This window comes from Ahaetulla prasina, chromosome 2, assembly GCF_028640845.1.
Source record: "Ahaetulla prasina isolate Xishuangbanna chromosome 2, ASM2864084v1, whole genome shotgun sequence".
Classification (NCBI taxonomy): Eukaryota; Metazoa; Chordata; class Lepidosauria; order Squamata; family Colubridae; genus Ahaetulla; species Ahaetulla prasina.
In genome coordinates, this window is record NC_080540.1 from 70,088,123 (window position 1) to 70,104,529 (window position 16,407).

The 16,407-nt window shown below is 41.0% G+C and overlaps 1 protein-coding gene across 1 annotated transcript in view; it reads right to left on the reverse strand.

The window, feature by feature from the left end:
* SLC6A11 (solute carrier family 6 member 11) overlaps window positions 1–16,407 on the reverse strand; it is a 135,534-nt gene that overhangs the window by 12,837 nt on the left and 106,290 nt on the right. Inside the window, exons 7-9 of the mRNA XM_058172879.1 lie at window positions 3,309–3,412; window positions 700–824; window positions 378–490 (exon numbers count right to left, since the gene is read on the reverse strand). Of these exons, the coding sequence (XP_058028862.1) occupies window positions 378–490; window positions 700–824; window positions 3,309–3,412 (342 nt within the window). The remainder of the gene's footprint in view (window positions 1–377; window positions 491–699; window positions 825–3,308; window positions 3,413–16,407) is intronic.

A 16,407-nucleotide genomic window follows, 5' to 3' on the forward strand; every position in this document is an offset into this window, starting at 1 on the left:
CACCAGGTTTATGTCTATCTCTCAACTATACTTTAGTGGCTGCTATATGCTTCCATTCTTTTAGAATTGCTATTTTCCAATGAACCCATGGCTCCAATGAGAAAGCTGGCTTCATTGCCTTTTCTCTGTCAAACTCTTGGTTGTTAGCCTTTTAAATTTCTCAAGTTTAGCCTGCAATTGAGGCCCATTATTTTCAATTCGTGTTATTATACATTTGCCTCTCTGTTTTCTGTTATTATTTCACAAATAATACATGTCTGGATATATTAACAAGTCATGTATACTGGTAAAGAATTCTTACCATCTATATTTTAGGGACCTTCACAGAAATTAGTTTGCAATGTTTATAACAGTTTTACAGGAACAGTGATTTGTACCTGACTATCTAATCCAAGGAATATAAGCATCATGAAAAACAAAGTTGCCCACAATGGAGAAAGAGGCATCATTGTTACCGCCTTTGGATATGCAATGAAAGCAAGTCCAGGTCCTGAAAGTGAAATAAACAAGAATTAGATACATAAATGAAGACTTGTTCATATATTGATCACATTATGAATATTCCTTGTATGTATATAATTGATGGCATGGGATGGATCATATCTTTTTATAGAAAATGTCCAACTTCTTTCTTGCACAATTAACTTATCTTCAAATCCCATATTCAAGTAGACCATCAAATATATTTGTATAACTTACCTGATTCTGCAACTTCTGCTATGGGAACCCCCTGTTCATAAGCCATAAAGCCAAGAACAGAAAAGATAGCAAAACCAGCCACAAAGCTTGTACCACTGTTCAGGCAACAGAGCATAATGCAGTCTCTATTAAATAAAGAGCAAAATCATTGTTTAATTTTAAGTGCTTGACTTTATACCACAGTTTTGGAAAAAAAATTCAGAAAGAGAAAACCAGGAACTTCCAGAAGTTTTCCATGTAGATTATTGGCTATACTTCTAGTACATTTATAAAGTCAAATGGATTATAGTACATTTTTGTCAGACTTAGTACCACCAAATTCTACTGTTCTAGATCTCAGAGATATCATCAGAGATTTGATGAGAATTTTAATGACACCTCTTTTTTTACTTTGTGTTCAAAATGCACCACTAAATTATTTGGCTGTTCATTGGTAGCCTTTGTCAATATTATTTGCAATTTGGTTGCCTTTTTTAATTCAATGTCCTCTCAGAATATGAAAAGAAAACTTCTACAAACTGTCTCACATGGAATATAATTACTGGGCTTTATGGAATTTCAATGTTGTATGATTGACTACATTATGTTGCATATGCACAATAACATTCAAATGTAAGCTCTTCTTGCAAGGCTTTAAGGAGAAATGCATAACCAGAGCATTCTGAAGTGTAGCATTATGTTAAGCTAAGTGTACAATTTAATATTCAGGTAACTTGTGATTATTGTAATTAATAATAAATAATCTCTGTTTTCTACTTTCTTCAGAATATGTTATCAGTTTGTGTAGGTAAATGTCTACAATATTTGAATTCATGGTTGTCAGTTTGAAAAGAGGAAAGATTGTGTTAAGAAATAGAAAATCTTATGGCACCTTACAGACTGACAGGTTTGTCAGTTTTAAATGTATTTTGAATATTTATATTCCACAAGGATTTATCTGAAATAAATTGACAAAGATTCAGTATTTTTACCTGACAAGACAGACAAAATACAGAATGTGGAGCATGATACAGAAAATGATGTTTTACTGGATCTATGAAAGAAATGATTAAAATTAAAAAATTAAAAGGGAATAAAAAATAAAGGGAAATGCAAATGATAAGCAATAACCTAGAAAATGTTTTATGTATTACAGGGAGGTGGTAGGTGATGGGATATAGAAGAATCAAAGAGAAATAAAATCCTACAACAATATTTAATTGAATTAAAGATTGTTAGACATAAAAGGAAGAATAATAAAGTTGGTTTATTTGATCAAAGTTAAAGTAAGACTTTTTGTTTTTGCAATGCTCTGGCAACTTTTTATGGATGTTGTGCTGACACCAGGATTGAAAAGTTGATGTTTTATCAATTTGCTTCTAGAAAAGGGATGAGATATGGGCTGAAGATTTGGGCTATTTAACCTTATAGGGCAGGGGTGTCAAACTGATGGCCCATGGGCCGGATGTGTTATGCACAAGCCAGGCCCACTCCAGCTCCACAAAGGGAAAAAACATTGTGAGACATCATGTGATGGCAATGTGACACTGCAAGTTTGACACCCGTGTTATAGGGGATTAAGAATTATTAAATTTGTTTATATTTGAGATAATGAAGGTTAGAATACATTTCTTTATGTATTTCTTTTCTTCTTTATATTTTTTATTTTCTGCACTTTTTATTGTTCCTTTCCCTTTCTACTCTTTCCCTATTTGTATTAGTTTTTACTATTGTAATTAAAATTCTTTAAAAATTACACTCAAAAGAAAGGTTCAGTACTGATGAATATTACTCATTTATTTTACGATCAATATAATATTAAATTATCTTGATAAAGTTATTATCAATAATATTAATATTATGGTTCATTGCACAGTTGGACAATGTTCAGGCTGGATTTGGTATTTTTATTTAACTATCAAGCTCTTCCCAAGGATAGGATAGACAAATGTGAATACATGATGATGATTAAAAGAAGCATTGCAGGATGTAACCTGTTCCAAATAAAAAAAGTATTTTGCAATTGTCTGATGGTTATCTTTTCAATGCCAATGATGTTCAAGTGATGCTCCAGTTGTTTTGGGATTATAGGAGCTTGTTACTATTGGTAGTATAGTACCAAAGAACAGAAAGAAGGTCATGATTAGGAGAAGAAGATATGGAGTGAACAGAATTGAGAGAAATAGGAGAGACAGATATTGGTTGGGTTGTGGATATAGGGTCTAATCACTGCAATTTAAACTGATCTCTGTCTCAGATAAGGAGCCAATAAAACATCATGCACTACAATGATAATGAGACTGATGCCATATGTAGCGTTTCCTGCTTCTGGTAAGATCAATACCAATCAGCCGGCATTTATTGGCATGTGCTGGCCCCAAACCCAAACCACACCCAGTTTTACTTTAACATATTCAATCCAAGGTAGGATTTTATTTTGGAGATCAACATGTATCTCATCAATGAAACAGTGTCCAGACCATTTAAATAATGCATAATGTTTATTAGTGTACGCGGTGTGAATGCATGTATGTGTTTAAGTGTTTTAATTAGTCTTGCATACAATCTCCAAATAATTGCCTTAATTATACACCTAGATTTATAAATACAATGACCCAATTGTGCATTACCTATAACAGTTATTATTGTAGTTATTGTAGCTTCCTAGGGCTGTCAAGCATCCCAGACAGATAGCATAGGAGAAAAATATCTGTGTTCCAGCATCTACCCAGACCTGCAAACGTAAAAATGCAAAAATAATTTAGGAAAGAAGAAATATTTTCTCTTTCAGAACTGCATACAATAATTCATATATATTATTACCGGAGTGCCTTGTGGCCATATTTTTAGCTAGATAACCAGTTTAAAAATCCAAAGATCATTATGCGATTAAAAAATAAACATTGCCTTTTGGTTGTTTTTGTTGTTATTCCTTTTCCTCCCATTATTTGTGATTTGTTTTATTCTAGTGAATAATAATTCACTAGATTTACTAGATACGCTACACTCACTATTCTAGTGTAATATCAATTATTTTTTTCAGCAAACATAAAAGAAATACTCATTTATTTGGGGGGCGACAGAACTTTTGTTTTATTGACAGAAAGCTTCTACTATGACTACATGATCTTAAAGGTAAAGGTTCCCCTCGCACATATGTGCTAGTTGTTCTCAACTCTAGGGGCGGTGCTCATCTCAGTTTCAAAGCCAAAGAGCCAGCACTGTCTGAAGATGTCTCCGTGGTCATGTGGCCAGCATGACTAAATGCCAAAGGCGCACGGAATGCTGTTACCTTCTCACCAAAGGTAGTCCCTATTTTTCTATTTGCAATTTTTACGTGCTTTTGAACTGCTAGGTTGGCAGAAGTTGGGACAAATAACGGAAGCTCACCCCATTATGTGGCACTAGGAATTCGAACCACTGAACTGCTGACCATTCAATCAGCAAGCTCAGCGTCTTAGCCGCTAAGCCACCACGTCCCTTACTGTAGTCTAAAATTGATATAAGAGGCCAAGGGTTTCCCCTACAGTTAGATACTCACACAAAGTATATCTGTAAACATTGCATCAGTGGAACTAATGTTTGTAGAAATTAAGTACGCTGGGAAAATGTTTTTTTTAAACAATGGTTTCCAGGGATTTTGGCAATGTGGATTGGAGTAAATGGAAGTTATAACATACTACGTCTACACCTAGACAGCAAGTTAAAGAAAGCTATTGTAATAATTCCAATCGAAGGCAGGTGGATTTGTATAGGAACTGATATCCAGTAAATAAGTCATTATTATTTCTCAGAACCTCCTCAATCACACTTTTAATTTTATACATAGTCTTTTTTTCTGAATTCTCAATCTGACAGAACAGGCAAAAATAATGAGATGATTAAGCAAAATTCAAATTTGACAACTCCTATTTTGAGTGTTAAGCTTAAGTGCACATAGTAAGGGATTTGTCTGTGTTACATTCTATATATTTCATTATTTATATTTACATCTTGCCGCTTCCCTTAGAAGATCAAGGCAAGATTCATTTTTTTCTCATTCTATTACATCCTTATGACTGTGTCAGCTACTGTCAATCATCCATTTCTTTCAGAAAATTCTTTGAAAAATGTATTCATTTCTCTTGCGGCTTTAGATGCTGTGATGGAGATCAGTTTAGACATGGTTAAAGGCATTGAAGACAAATTTGTGAAGGGCTATTTATGGCTCCTGGATTTCTGAAAGGTACACTGCCTTCAGAATAATGATTGTAAAAAAAACTATGCACACTTTCATACCACTTGCTAGGAAACAACAATGGAAAAGTCCTATTGCTATCTTGTCCTCCTTCTGAGTTCTCAGATGCATAAAATGTTGAACATGATATGCAGTTGTTCTGCTCCTAAAAGATTCTCCTTTAGTTCCAATTTTTAGCTTGTTTAATTCAGAAAGTTAGACTAGCACCAACCACCTTTTTTAATATATGGGAAAGAGAAGGAGACAGGTAACAACAACTATTCATGGTATTCATGATATTGTTTTTCTACAGATAGTCCTCAACTTACAACATTTCATTTAGTGACGGTTAGAAATTACAACGGCACTGAAAAAAGTTCCTTATAATCATTTTTCACACTTACAACCATTGCAGCATCCCCATGATCACATAATCAACAATAAGATGCTTGGCAACTGGTTCATATTTACGACCGTTGCAGTGTTCTGGGTCATGTGATCACCTGTGGTGACCTTCTGACAAGCAAAGTCAATGGGGAAGCCAGATTCACTTAACAATCATGTTATTAACATAACAACTGCAGTGATTCACTTAACAACTGTGGCAAGAAAGATCGTAAAAAGGGCCAAAATATACTTAGCAAATATATCTCACTTACCAACAGAAATTGTGGATTCAGTTGTGGTTGTAAGTTGAGGACTACTTGTATTATGGTTGTGAGTCACCCAGAGTTCTGATATTAAGATAGGTAGTTATGCAAGAATTTAAAATACTGTAAATTAAAGAGATAAATCTCCTCTTTAATATGATTTTTTTTCTAAATTAAAAATATCAAGTTACTCCAGTCTTTCCTTGTAAAACAGAAAAGCAAACTCATGATCTCTTGGTTTCTAGCCTAGAGCCTTAACCACTACACCAGACTGATTATCTTTTGCTTACTATATTTCTATATTTTTGTATTTTTATTGCATCTTTTGAGTGCTGCCATGAGCCCTTCTTGGTTAGGGAAACGCCTACAGACCTGCTGTGAAGTCTATTTGGGATACCTGTTGGCTAAAATCACTTGGATTCATGATGAGTTGGATTCTACTTGTGCAGGTCTTATGAAATTGTTTAATCCTGTTAGTATTGAAGTAGATGACAAGGTACTTGCCCTGTGAGTGTGTTCTAAATCTACGCCCCTCCTGGTTGGACAAAGTTTTCAGAGATGATATGTTCATATGTGAGTATCTCCATATAGTAAATGCTTCCTTGGCAGAGGAGACAGTTCTACTACTCTTAAATACTCTCAGGATAGGCATGTTTGCCTTTCTTCACTTGAAACAATGTCACCTTGAAAACCTGGATGTATGCTTTTTCCATCTAAAGTTTCCCTCTGGAAAACTCAATTGCCAACATAAAGTTGGCTCAACCATATTGGCTTTCTACTGTTCATAAACTCAGTAAAAGCCTTGCTAGAAACACAGATGCTTCAACCAATATAATTTCTATTCTGGTCCAGAGGAATGCAACAAATTTGAGTCCCTGATCTCCAATTAATAATTGTTCCTTGTTTTTTAGCTATATTGTTTGGTTTTTTAAAAAAAATATTTTTGTTCTGTTTATTGTACACAGACCACAGTAGCATAATTCAAGTTGGACAGATCTATACTGTAAACATTTTAGATACATATCTACATAAAATATTATTGGGAATTTATTATTTGAACATATGTCCAAAATTAATTCCACAGAACTATATCATATGAAATGGGATGGAAATACATAGTTTGGCACATTGGATTCTCCAATTTTATTTTTCTGATAGACTCTTATTTTTGAAAGTTGACAACTTTCAAATCTCAGTTTACTATTATATATAAATAGGTGAGGTAGAGTATAAACTAGCACTGATGACCAAGATAAAATAAGTAGGGCTTCACAAAGAACATAATTAATTACATGTTTTTTTCACCAGAAAATGCAGTGGTCATCACTATTCATAATATCAAAAGAGACTTTTTCAACTCGTGGCAAATTAAAAATGAAAAGTATCAGTGGCTACTTGCTTAATTCTTATATAGTCACTTCTATTACTACTGAGCTTTGTGCTGAATTCCCATGCTATTTGAAAGATTTTTATTTGCAGGGTGTGGGGAGAGCTGCTAGAAAAATATAATGCTGGCTCAGAGAGAACTTTGGTTTGATTCATTTGTAGTTTGATCTACTTTTATTTTTTATTTTTTATTTTTTTGTTTTGTTTACATTTATATCCCGCCCTTCTCCAAAGACTCAGGCCGGCTTACAGTATGTTAGCAATAGTCTTCATTCTATTTGTATATTTATATACAAAGTCAACTTATTGCCCCCAACAATCTGGGTCCTCATTTTACCTACCTTATAAAGGATGGAAGGCTGAGTCAACCTTGGGCCTGGTGGGACTAGAACCTGCAGTAATTGCAGGCTGCTGCTGCTAATAACAGACTGCATTAGCAGCCTGAGCCACAGAGGCCCTATAAATCTTATTTACAGAAGATTGCAGAGGGTAGCTAACAGAAAATACTTTTGCTTCTCCAATGCAAAGTACCCAATTATTATTTTCCCCTACCTACTGTGCCACCAGTACCATATCCTATGCTTTCAAAGCTCCTCCAATAATGGACAGAAAGCTAGTGGTTCTCTTTTGCACTGCTGGACTCTCTCAAGCACTCCTAGCTGAAAGCAATTAGGATAACTAAGCAACAAAAGAGGCGTTTTTCCACATTCACCTGCTAGCTAGTACTCCAGATAAAAGAATCAGTTCCAAAAGAGGTTTTCCACACCATTAATTTCTTCCAACGAGCAATCTAGAGAAGGTCATCAGTATGAAATGACATTCTTTTCATGCTGTTGGGCGTTCTCAACCATCATCAGGTCATCAGCCTTTGGGGAAGTCCAGAGGCATGAAAAGAGCTTTTCCACATGTTTGGTTTCTCTCAGCTGCATTCAAAAGACCTTTTGAATAGGCTGGAGAAAGCTTCAAGCTAGCTACCTCCAGCACATGCAATGGCATGGTCAATAGCATAACAACTCAGCTTCCATTGGAATACCCAGCTGCAGAAGAAGTCTCTTTCCAGACTTCTCCCACTGTGCAACCTCTGTGGGGAAAAAGCTCAGACTGATTTTGAAGCAAGGAAGATGATCGCATCATGATGGTTCACTCACAAAGCACCTTTATGAATATGACAATTTTCACAAGTTAACCCTACAAGCCTGATGAAGGCTGCACTAATAAATAATTGAAAGAATATTTTTGGTGTCTATCAAAATTTGGAATATCTAATGCAGGATTCATGTGTCCTATATTCTTTTGTGTACTCCCTTTCTCAAGAATCTACAAAATTTTGGCAGAAAACCACTGAATAATACAGCATGATTTAGCATTTTTTCTCTAGAAATAGAAATGTCTTCAACAAATATAGCATAGGTTTTTTTAATGTAAATCTATCCAAGAAAATGGCAATTCATAGGTATTTGTTTTCAATTATGATAGTACCAAGTGACAAACTGTGTGTTGTGAAATCAGAATGCTAGTGCAGCCCATTTGTATTTGCACTGTGGTTTTGCACACATGATGTTGAGATGCACGCTTCATCATTTGGCCCTCTTGGCCCAAAATTTTCAGTTTTTAAGCCCCCGCTTGAAATGCCCAGCCCCTGAAGTTTGAAATACATAAACAGAACAGCAGTAATGTTAAATACTCAACTTTTGCCCAAAGATAAATGGAGCTTGCTACTCATCTGATTTGTGTCAGCTTACTTGTCTCAGCAAATGGCAACTCACCGTTTATCTCAAAAAAAAGATCAGCAGATTTAGGCTTCATTAATTAAATGGGAGATTCCACCAAAAATTTCATGGCTGTATAATATATGGAAGAGTTGAAACAAATACCTTGGAAGAAGGAACTGGCAAACCACTTCTCTACTGATGAATGATGAAAATTATCTTGAATGCATTTGGGTCAATATTAAAGGGGGTGGGGAAATGATATTGCCATAGGTCTATACTATAGGCCACCCAACCAAACAGAGGAAGTAGATGAACTTTTTGTTAGTCAGCTAACTAAGGTATGTAGGAAATATATCACAGTAGTAATGGGGATTTTAACTACCCTGACATCAACTGAGGATCTTCTGCACTAAGTGGAAGATCCAACAGGTTTCTAACAAACCTAGCAGACAACTTCATTTCCCAAAAAGTAGAGAAAGGAACAAGGGGATCAGCCATACTGGACTTAATTCTCTAACAGAGATGAAATGATAGAAGGTGTTGAAGCTACAGGAACCTTGGGGGCAAGTGATCATGCAATACTGGAATTCAACATTATGAAAACACAAGTAGTAGAACAAAGTCAAACTAGAGTCTTGGACTTTAAGAGAGCTAATTTCAATAAACTTAGAGAGAGCTTGAGAAGGATTCCATGGATGAGAATCCTCAAGGGGAAAACAACTCAAGAAGCTTGGGAAATTTTGAAAAGTGAGATTATAAAAGCCCAGTCTAGCACAATACCAATGAAGAAGAAAAATAATAAATCTCAAAAGAAACATGGGAACCAGAACTATCTGACAAATTGAAAGACAAAAAAGACAAGTATAAAAAGTGGAAAGAGGGGCAAATAACTAAAGCAGAATATCAGCAAATAGCCCAAGCCTGTAAAGAGGAAGTGAGGAAAGCTAAGGCTCACAACGAACAAAGGCTAGCGACAAAAGTAAAAAATAACAAAAAAAGCTTCTACCAACATGTTAAAAACAAGAAAAAAGTCAAGGAAACAATTGGCCCATTGCTGGGAGAAAGTGGCAAGAAGATGACAAGCAACAGGGAGAAAGCAGATCGACTTAACTCATTTTTTGCATCTGTCTTTACACAAAAGGAAAAAACAATCCAACCTATCAAAAACAGCACCACAAAAAACAGATTAGGAACACAAGTTAAAATAGGGAAAAAAAGGTAAGTGAACATGTTGCGTATTGGGAGGAGGCAATGAGGAGGCCAGGTAATAAACGAACAGTCTTTATTTAAGAGCCAACGGCGCTCAACAACAACTCAACAGGAATGAAGAAACACCTCAGAGCCCGAGCCGCTAATTCACTGACAGCTCTTATATATGCGGCTGTCAGGAGGTGGCTCCAATCGCCAGCCTCACAATTCCCGCCTTTTAGCCAGCTCGCGCCTTAGCCAATCAGCGAGCACCCGCTGAGACTAAGGCACGAGCCGGCGTCGTAACCTAGAGGATTCTACACCCTTTCCCTCCCAGCAAGCGCATGCGTAGTCGGACAAATACGCCGACCGGCGTCGGCTTCGCCCTGATCGTCTTAGAACAGGGGCGGAGCCCGGCCCGAGAGGAGCGGCCGCATCTTTTTGGAAGTTGGCCGGGGGTGCTGCCCTTGCTGCTACCGGAGGCCTTGCTGATGTCAGGAATCCTGGATCTCCCGGTAAGTCCCCCGACAAGAACACTCCGGTTTTAGAGGGTTGGTGTCCCTCCGAAGCAGTTTGCCATGGGGCGGAGGCCTGGTAGTCATCTGAATTAGTGTCTGCTGAACGGGAGGCCTGGCAGGGTTCTCCGTTAGGCATGTAGAGGCTTGGTGGAAAAGGCAGGTCTTGGTCTCGGCTTGGCGGAGAGTGGCTGGTATGCCCGTAGGGGGGTAACGTTGGTCGCCGCCGTAGTTGATTTATGTGTCGCCTCCATTCTCGCCCATCTTCCAACCGGACCCTGTAAGAACAGGGTCCCGTTATGGTTATTATGTGGCCGGCCACCCATTTGGGCGCCGCCCCATAGTTTTGTACAAAAACCAGATCCCCAATTCCGAATGTCCTCGTACCACACCCCCAATCCAGCAACCTCTCCAGGCAGTACGAAGGGTGCAGCCGGTCCAGAGTTGTCCTGATCCGGCGCCCCATTAATAATTCCGCGGGGCTTAGATTGGAAGTGGGGCAGGGCGTAGTGTGTTGTGCCAGGAGATACTGGCAGACTCTGGTATGCCAATCAGTAGGCCCTAACCGGCCTAATGCTTCTTTGGCCGATCTTACGGCCCGTTCTGCCCGTCCGTTAGCTGCCGGGTGGAACGGAGCCGTGGGTGCGTGGTGAATGCCACGCTGGGCCAAGAAGGTTTGGAAGGGTGCCTCTGTGAATTGGGGCCCGTTATCTGTCACTATGACGTCGGGCAACCCATGGGTGGCAAAGAGCTGTTCTAACACTCTGATGGTGGCTTCCGCTGTTGTGGAGGGCATGCGTGCCAATTCCACCCAGCGGGAGTAGGCATCCACGACCACTAGAAAGGTCTGGCCCATGTATGGTCCAGCGAAGTCCAAATGGACTCTGGACCAAGGCGCCTTGGGGCCTTCCCAGTCCCTGATCAGGGCTGCAGGTGCAACTGGCCTGGAGAGCTGGCAGCGCTGGCATTTGGAAACCCACAGCTCGATGTCCTGGTCCAGCTTGGGCCACCAGACGTAGCTGCGGGCCAATGCCTTCATGCGCACGATGCCAGGGTGTGCCTCATGAAGGCTCTTTAATATTGGTACCCTTAGCTCCGTGGGGGCAACTACTCTATTTCCCCAGACTAGGCAGCCTTTCAACGCAGACAATTCATGTTGCCTACGCTGAAAGGGCACGAACCCAGGGGGCATGACTGTGTTGGGCCATCCCCTGCGTACCCAATCAAGAACACGGATCAGGGTAGGATCCGAGACAGTGTGCTTGGCGACGTCAGCGGCCGAGATAGGCCCCTGCCATTCGTCAATGAGCAACACTGATGCTGCGGGGGCCGGGTCTATTGCGACCTCCGGAAGCGGGCAACAGCTAAGGGCATCAGCGTGCCCTAGCGCTCGGCCAGGCTTGTGCACTAGTTGATAGTTATATGCTGCCAAAAATTCGGTCCATCTGGACATTCGAGGCGAAAGGATAGGAGGCGATTGGCGGTCACCGGCCAATAACCCCAAAAGAGGTTTGTGGTCGGTGACCAATTGAAAAAAACGCCCATAGACATAATCATGGAACTTTTTAATTCCTGCCACAGCTGCCAACGCCTCCTTATCCAATTGGCTATAATTCCGCTCGGGCGCCGAGAGCGTCCTGGAATAATAGGCAATTGGAGCCTCGGAGCTGTTGGGCAGGATGTGACTTAAGACAGCCCCGATCCCGTAAGGCGAGGCGTCACAAGAAAGTGAAAGTGGCTGCCTAGGGTCATATTGTACTAAGACAGATGAGGATGTGAGCAAGGCTTTTACGGCTCGGAAAGCCGCTTCTTCATGTCGACCCCACTGCCAAGGGCATTTGGCATGGAGGAGTCTGTGAAGAGGCTCTGCCACGGATGCCTTATGAGGCAAAAACATAGCGTAGAAGTTCAGTAAACCGAGAAAGGCCTGCAGCTCGGTTTTATTGGCAGGGGTGGGGGCGTTCCTGATTGCTTCTATTTTCAAGGGTGTGGGGTGGATGCCCCGAGAGTCCACAAGGAATCCCAGAAATTCCACCCTAGGTACTCCAAAAACGCCCTTATGTTTTTTTAACTTGAGCCCCGCAGCCCTGATCCTGCTCAGAACCGCTTTGAGTTTAGTTCTGAGGTTATCGCGACTATTGGCTGCAATGAGGATGTCGTCAAAATAAGGGACGACACCCTCAATCCCATGGAGCAAACGCTCCATCAGACATTGGAACAAACCGGGGGCCACGCAAACGCCGAATTGAAGGCGTTTGCACTTGAATGCCCCTCGGTGTGTGACAATAGTCTGCGCCAAAGCCGTTGCATCATCGACTGGCAATTGTTGATAGGCTTGTGCCAAGTCGAGTTTTGCGAAAATGGATCCCCGGCCTAAGGAGTGCAACAAGTGTTGCACCACAGGCACCGGGTAGGGGTTAGCTTGTAGAGCTCTATTGATGGTTCCCTTGTAATCAGCACAGATCCATATGGATCCGTCCTGCTTTATGGGAACCACAATAGGTGTTTCCCAAGGGGAATGTTCTACCTGTTCCAATACTCCTTGGGCAACAAGCTTTTCAAGCTCCTGATCTACCTTAGGACGCAAGGCAAACGGCACCCTTCTAGCCTTCAATCGAATGGGCGTAATTTGGGGGTCCAAATTAAAAGAGATGGGCTTTCCCCGATATTCACCCAATTTGCCGTCAAATACATCTGCGAATTCCTGGAGGATGTCCCTGCAGACGTCTGAGTTAGCCGAGTGGACTCCTAGAATGTTGAGGCCGAATGCCTCAAACCAATCAAGCCCCAGGAGGCTGGGTAAATTTCCTTTGACCACCACCAACGGAAGATGCCCCTTGAAACGGCCATGGCTAACTTTGAAGAGATCGCAGCCGATTACAGGAATCATGTGACCTTGATAGTCTTTTAGTCGAATGGGGCATTGCTTGAGTTGACTTTTTAACATTTCCGGCATCAGGCGCTTAAGGGTAGCCCAGGAAATTATTGACTTAGAGGACCCCGTATCTAGCTCCATTTTACAGGGTACCCCCTCGATATTTACCGTGAGGTAAATCTTGTTGCTGGACTTAGTCGAGGTGGCATGGTTCACTTCAAAACACTCATCGCGTTGGCCAAAAGGTTTTCTGAACGGTTTTTTATTCCTCACTGTCTCTGGCCAGGGTTCTGGTGGAGGCAAAACGGCCCGGCAAACTTTGGCTAAATGCCCCTTTTTATTGCAACGCAGACACACTGCTGATTTGAAACGGCAGTTTGCTCTTTCGTGATTACCGCTGCAGCCCGCACACTTGAATGGAACTTGTTTTGGCTTCCAGGAACGATTCTTATTTTGCGCCATTCTGAGGCGACTCACGCTGTCCCCCTCATCTGAGGAATCTGTCAGTTCTGATTCTGCATGGTGAATGACAGATTCCCCTGAGGGCGGCGGTTTTGAAGGATGAAATCTATGAATTTCAGTCGCTGACTTTTCGGACATCTCAGTCGCTTGGGCTTCATCTATAGCGGACGCTAGAGTCAATTCTTTTTGGGCCAGTAACCGCCGTTGGAGCCTCAAATCATGCACTCCACTGACCAGCTGCTCCAGCAAGTCATCGTCCAGGTCACGAAACTCGCACTGTGATGCGGCTGACCGGAGCGCTGCCACATAGTTCGCCACCGATTCCCCCTCTTTCTGCACACGTTGGCGGAAAGAATGTCTTCTGGCTTTTCGCGAAGGCGCTGGGGCGTAATGGTTTTTTAATTTATCAACCAGAACGTCCCACGAAACTTCACGCAACAACATTGGGGCCACCAGTGCCTTCGCTGTTCCGAACATTTCCCGGCCACAGAGGCTGAGGAAAAATCCCTTCTTCCGAACATTGGGCATCTCGGAGGTTTCATTTGCTTGTAAAAAGCATTCAAATCGTTCCAGGAAAGTGTCCCAGGATTCGGTGGCCAGCTCAAACGGCCCGAAAAAAGGTTGATTGGCCATACCTCACAAACGGCGACTATTCGGCTTAACAATCACCGCTGCATCCCACCTTCGTCGCCAGTGTTGCGTATTGGGAGGAGGCAATGAGGAGGCCAGGTAATAAACGAACAGTCTTTATTTAAGAGCCAACGGCGCTCAACAACAACTCAACAGGAACGAAGAAACACCTCAGAGCCCGAGCCGCTAATTCACTGACAGCTCTTATATATGTGGCTGTCAGGAGGCGGCTCCAATCGCCAGCCTCACAATTCCCGCCTTTTAGCCAGCTCGCGCCTTAGCCAATCAGCGAGCACCCGCTGAGACTAAGGCACGAGCCGGCGTCGTAACCTAGAGGATTCTACAGAACACCTGTCTACCCTAGACGAGTTCAAATCACCAGGACCAGATGGATTACATTCCAAGGTTCTGAAGGAACTGGCAAATGAGATCTCAGAATCACTGAACTATATCTTTCAAAGATCCTGGAACACAGGGGAACTGCCAGAGGACTGGAAAAGAGCTGATGTAGTTCCCATCTTCAAAAAAGAAAAAAAAAAACAGATCCAGGAAACTACAGACCTATCAGCCTGACCTCAATACCAGGGAAGATTCTGGAAAAGATAATCAAGCAACGAATCATTGAACACCTAGAAGCAAACAAAGTAATAACCAAAAGCCCACTTGGGTTTGTCAAAAACAGATCATGCCAGACCAATCTCATTGCATTCTTTGACAAAGTGACAAAATTAGTGGACCAGAGGAATGCTGTCGATCTAATTTACTTGGACTTCAACAAAGCATTTGATAAAGTAGACCGTAACCTACTACTAGATAAAGTAGAAAAATGTGGGTTAGGCAGCACCACCACCAGATGGATTCGTAACTGGCTGACCAATCGCACTCAACGTGTAGTCCTCAACGGAACTACATCCACATGGAGGGAAATATGCAGTGGAGTACCCCAAGGCTCTGTTTTAGGCCCAGTACACTTCAACATCTTCATCAATGACTTGGACGAGGGGAACTCATCAAATTTGAAGATGACACCAAGCTTGCAGGAATAGCCAACACTCCAGAAGATAGGCTCAAGATACAGAAGGATTTTGACAGACTTGAACATTGGGCACTAAATAACAAAATGAAATGAAGTGAAAAAAGCAAGGTTCTACATTTAGGCCAAAAAACCCAAAATGCACAGATACTGTATATGTGGTACCTTGCTCAATAGTAGTACCTGTGAGAGGGACCTTGGAGTCCTAGTGGATAACCATTTAGATATGAGCCAGTAGTGTGCAGCAGCTGCCAAAAAAGCCAACACAGTTCTGGCCTGCATATACAGAGGGATAGAATCAAGATCACGTGAAGTGTTAATACCACTTTATAATGCCTTGGCAAGGCCACACTTGGAATACTGAATTCAGTTTTGGTCGCCACGATGTAAAAAAGATGTTGAGACTCTAGAAAGAGTGCAGAGAAGAGCAACAAAGATGATGAGGGGACTGGAGGCTAAAACCTATGAAGAACGGTTGCAGGAACTGGGTATGTCTAGTTTAATGAAAAGAAAGACTAGGGGAGACATGATAGCAGTGTTCCAATATCTCAGGGGTTGCCACAAAGAAGAGGGAGTCAAACTATTCTCCAAAGCACCTGAGGGTAGAACAAGAAGCAATGGGTGGAAACTAATCAAGGAGAGAAACAACTTAGAACTAAAGAGAAATTTCCTGACAGTTAGAACAATTAATAAGTGGAACAACTTATCTGCAGAAGTTGTAAATGCTCCAACACTGGACATTTTTAAGAAGAGATTGGATAGCCATTTGTCTGAAATGGTGTAGGGTTTCCTAGACTAGACTAGAAGACCTCCAAGATCCCTTCCAACTCTGTTATTATGTTATGTTACTGTTGCTAATGAAACATCATGGACATGATCATGAACTTAGGAAAAGTTGAAGGTAAAGGCAGACTTTACCTTTCACTTTGAATTGAATAAAATTAGGACAAAGAGAATATCATCTTCTGTTACAGGCAGTCCTCGACTTACAACAGTTCATTTAGTGACTGTTCAAAGTTACAATGGCACTAAACAAAGTGGCTTAGGACCATTTTTCACACT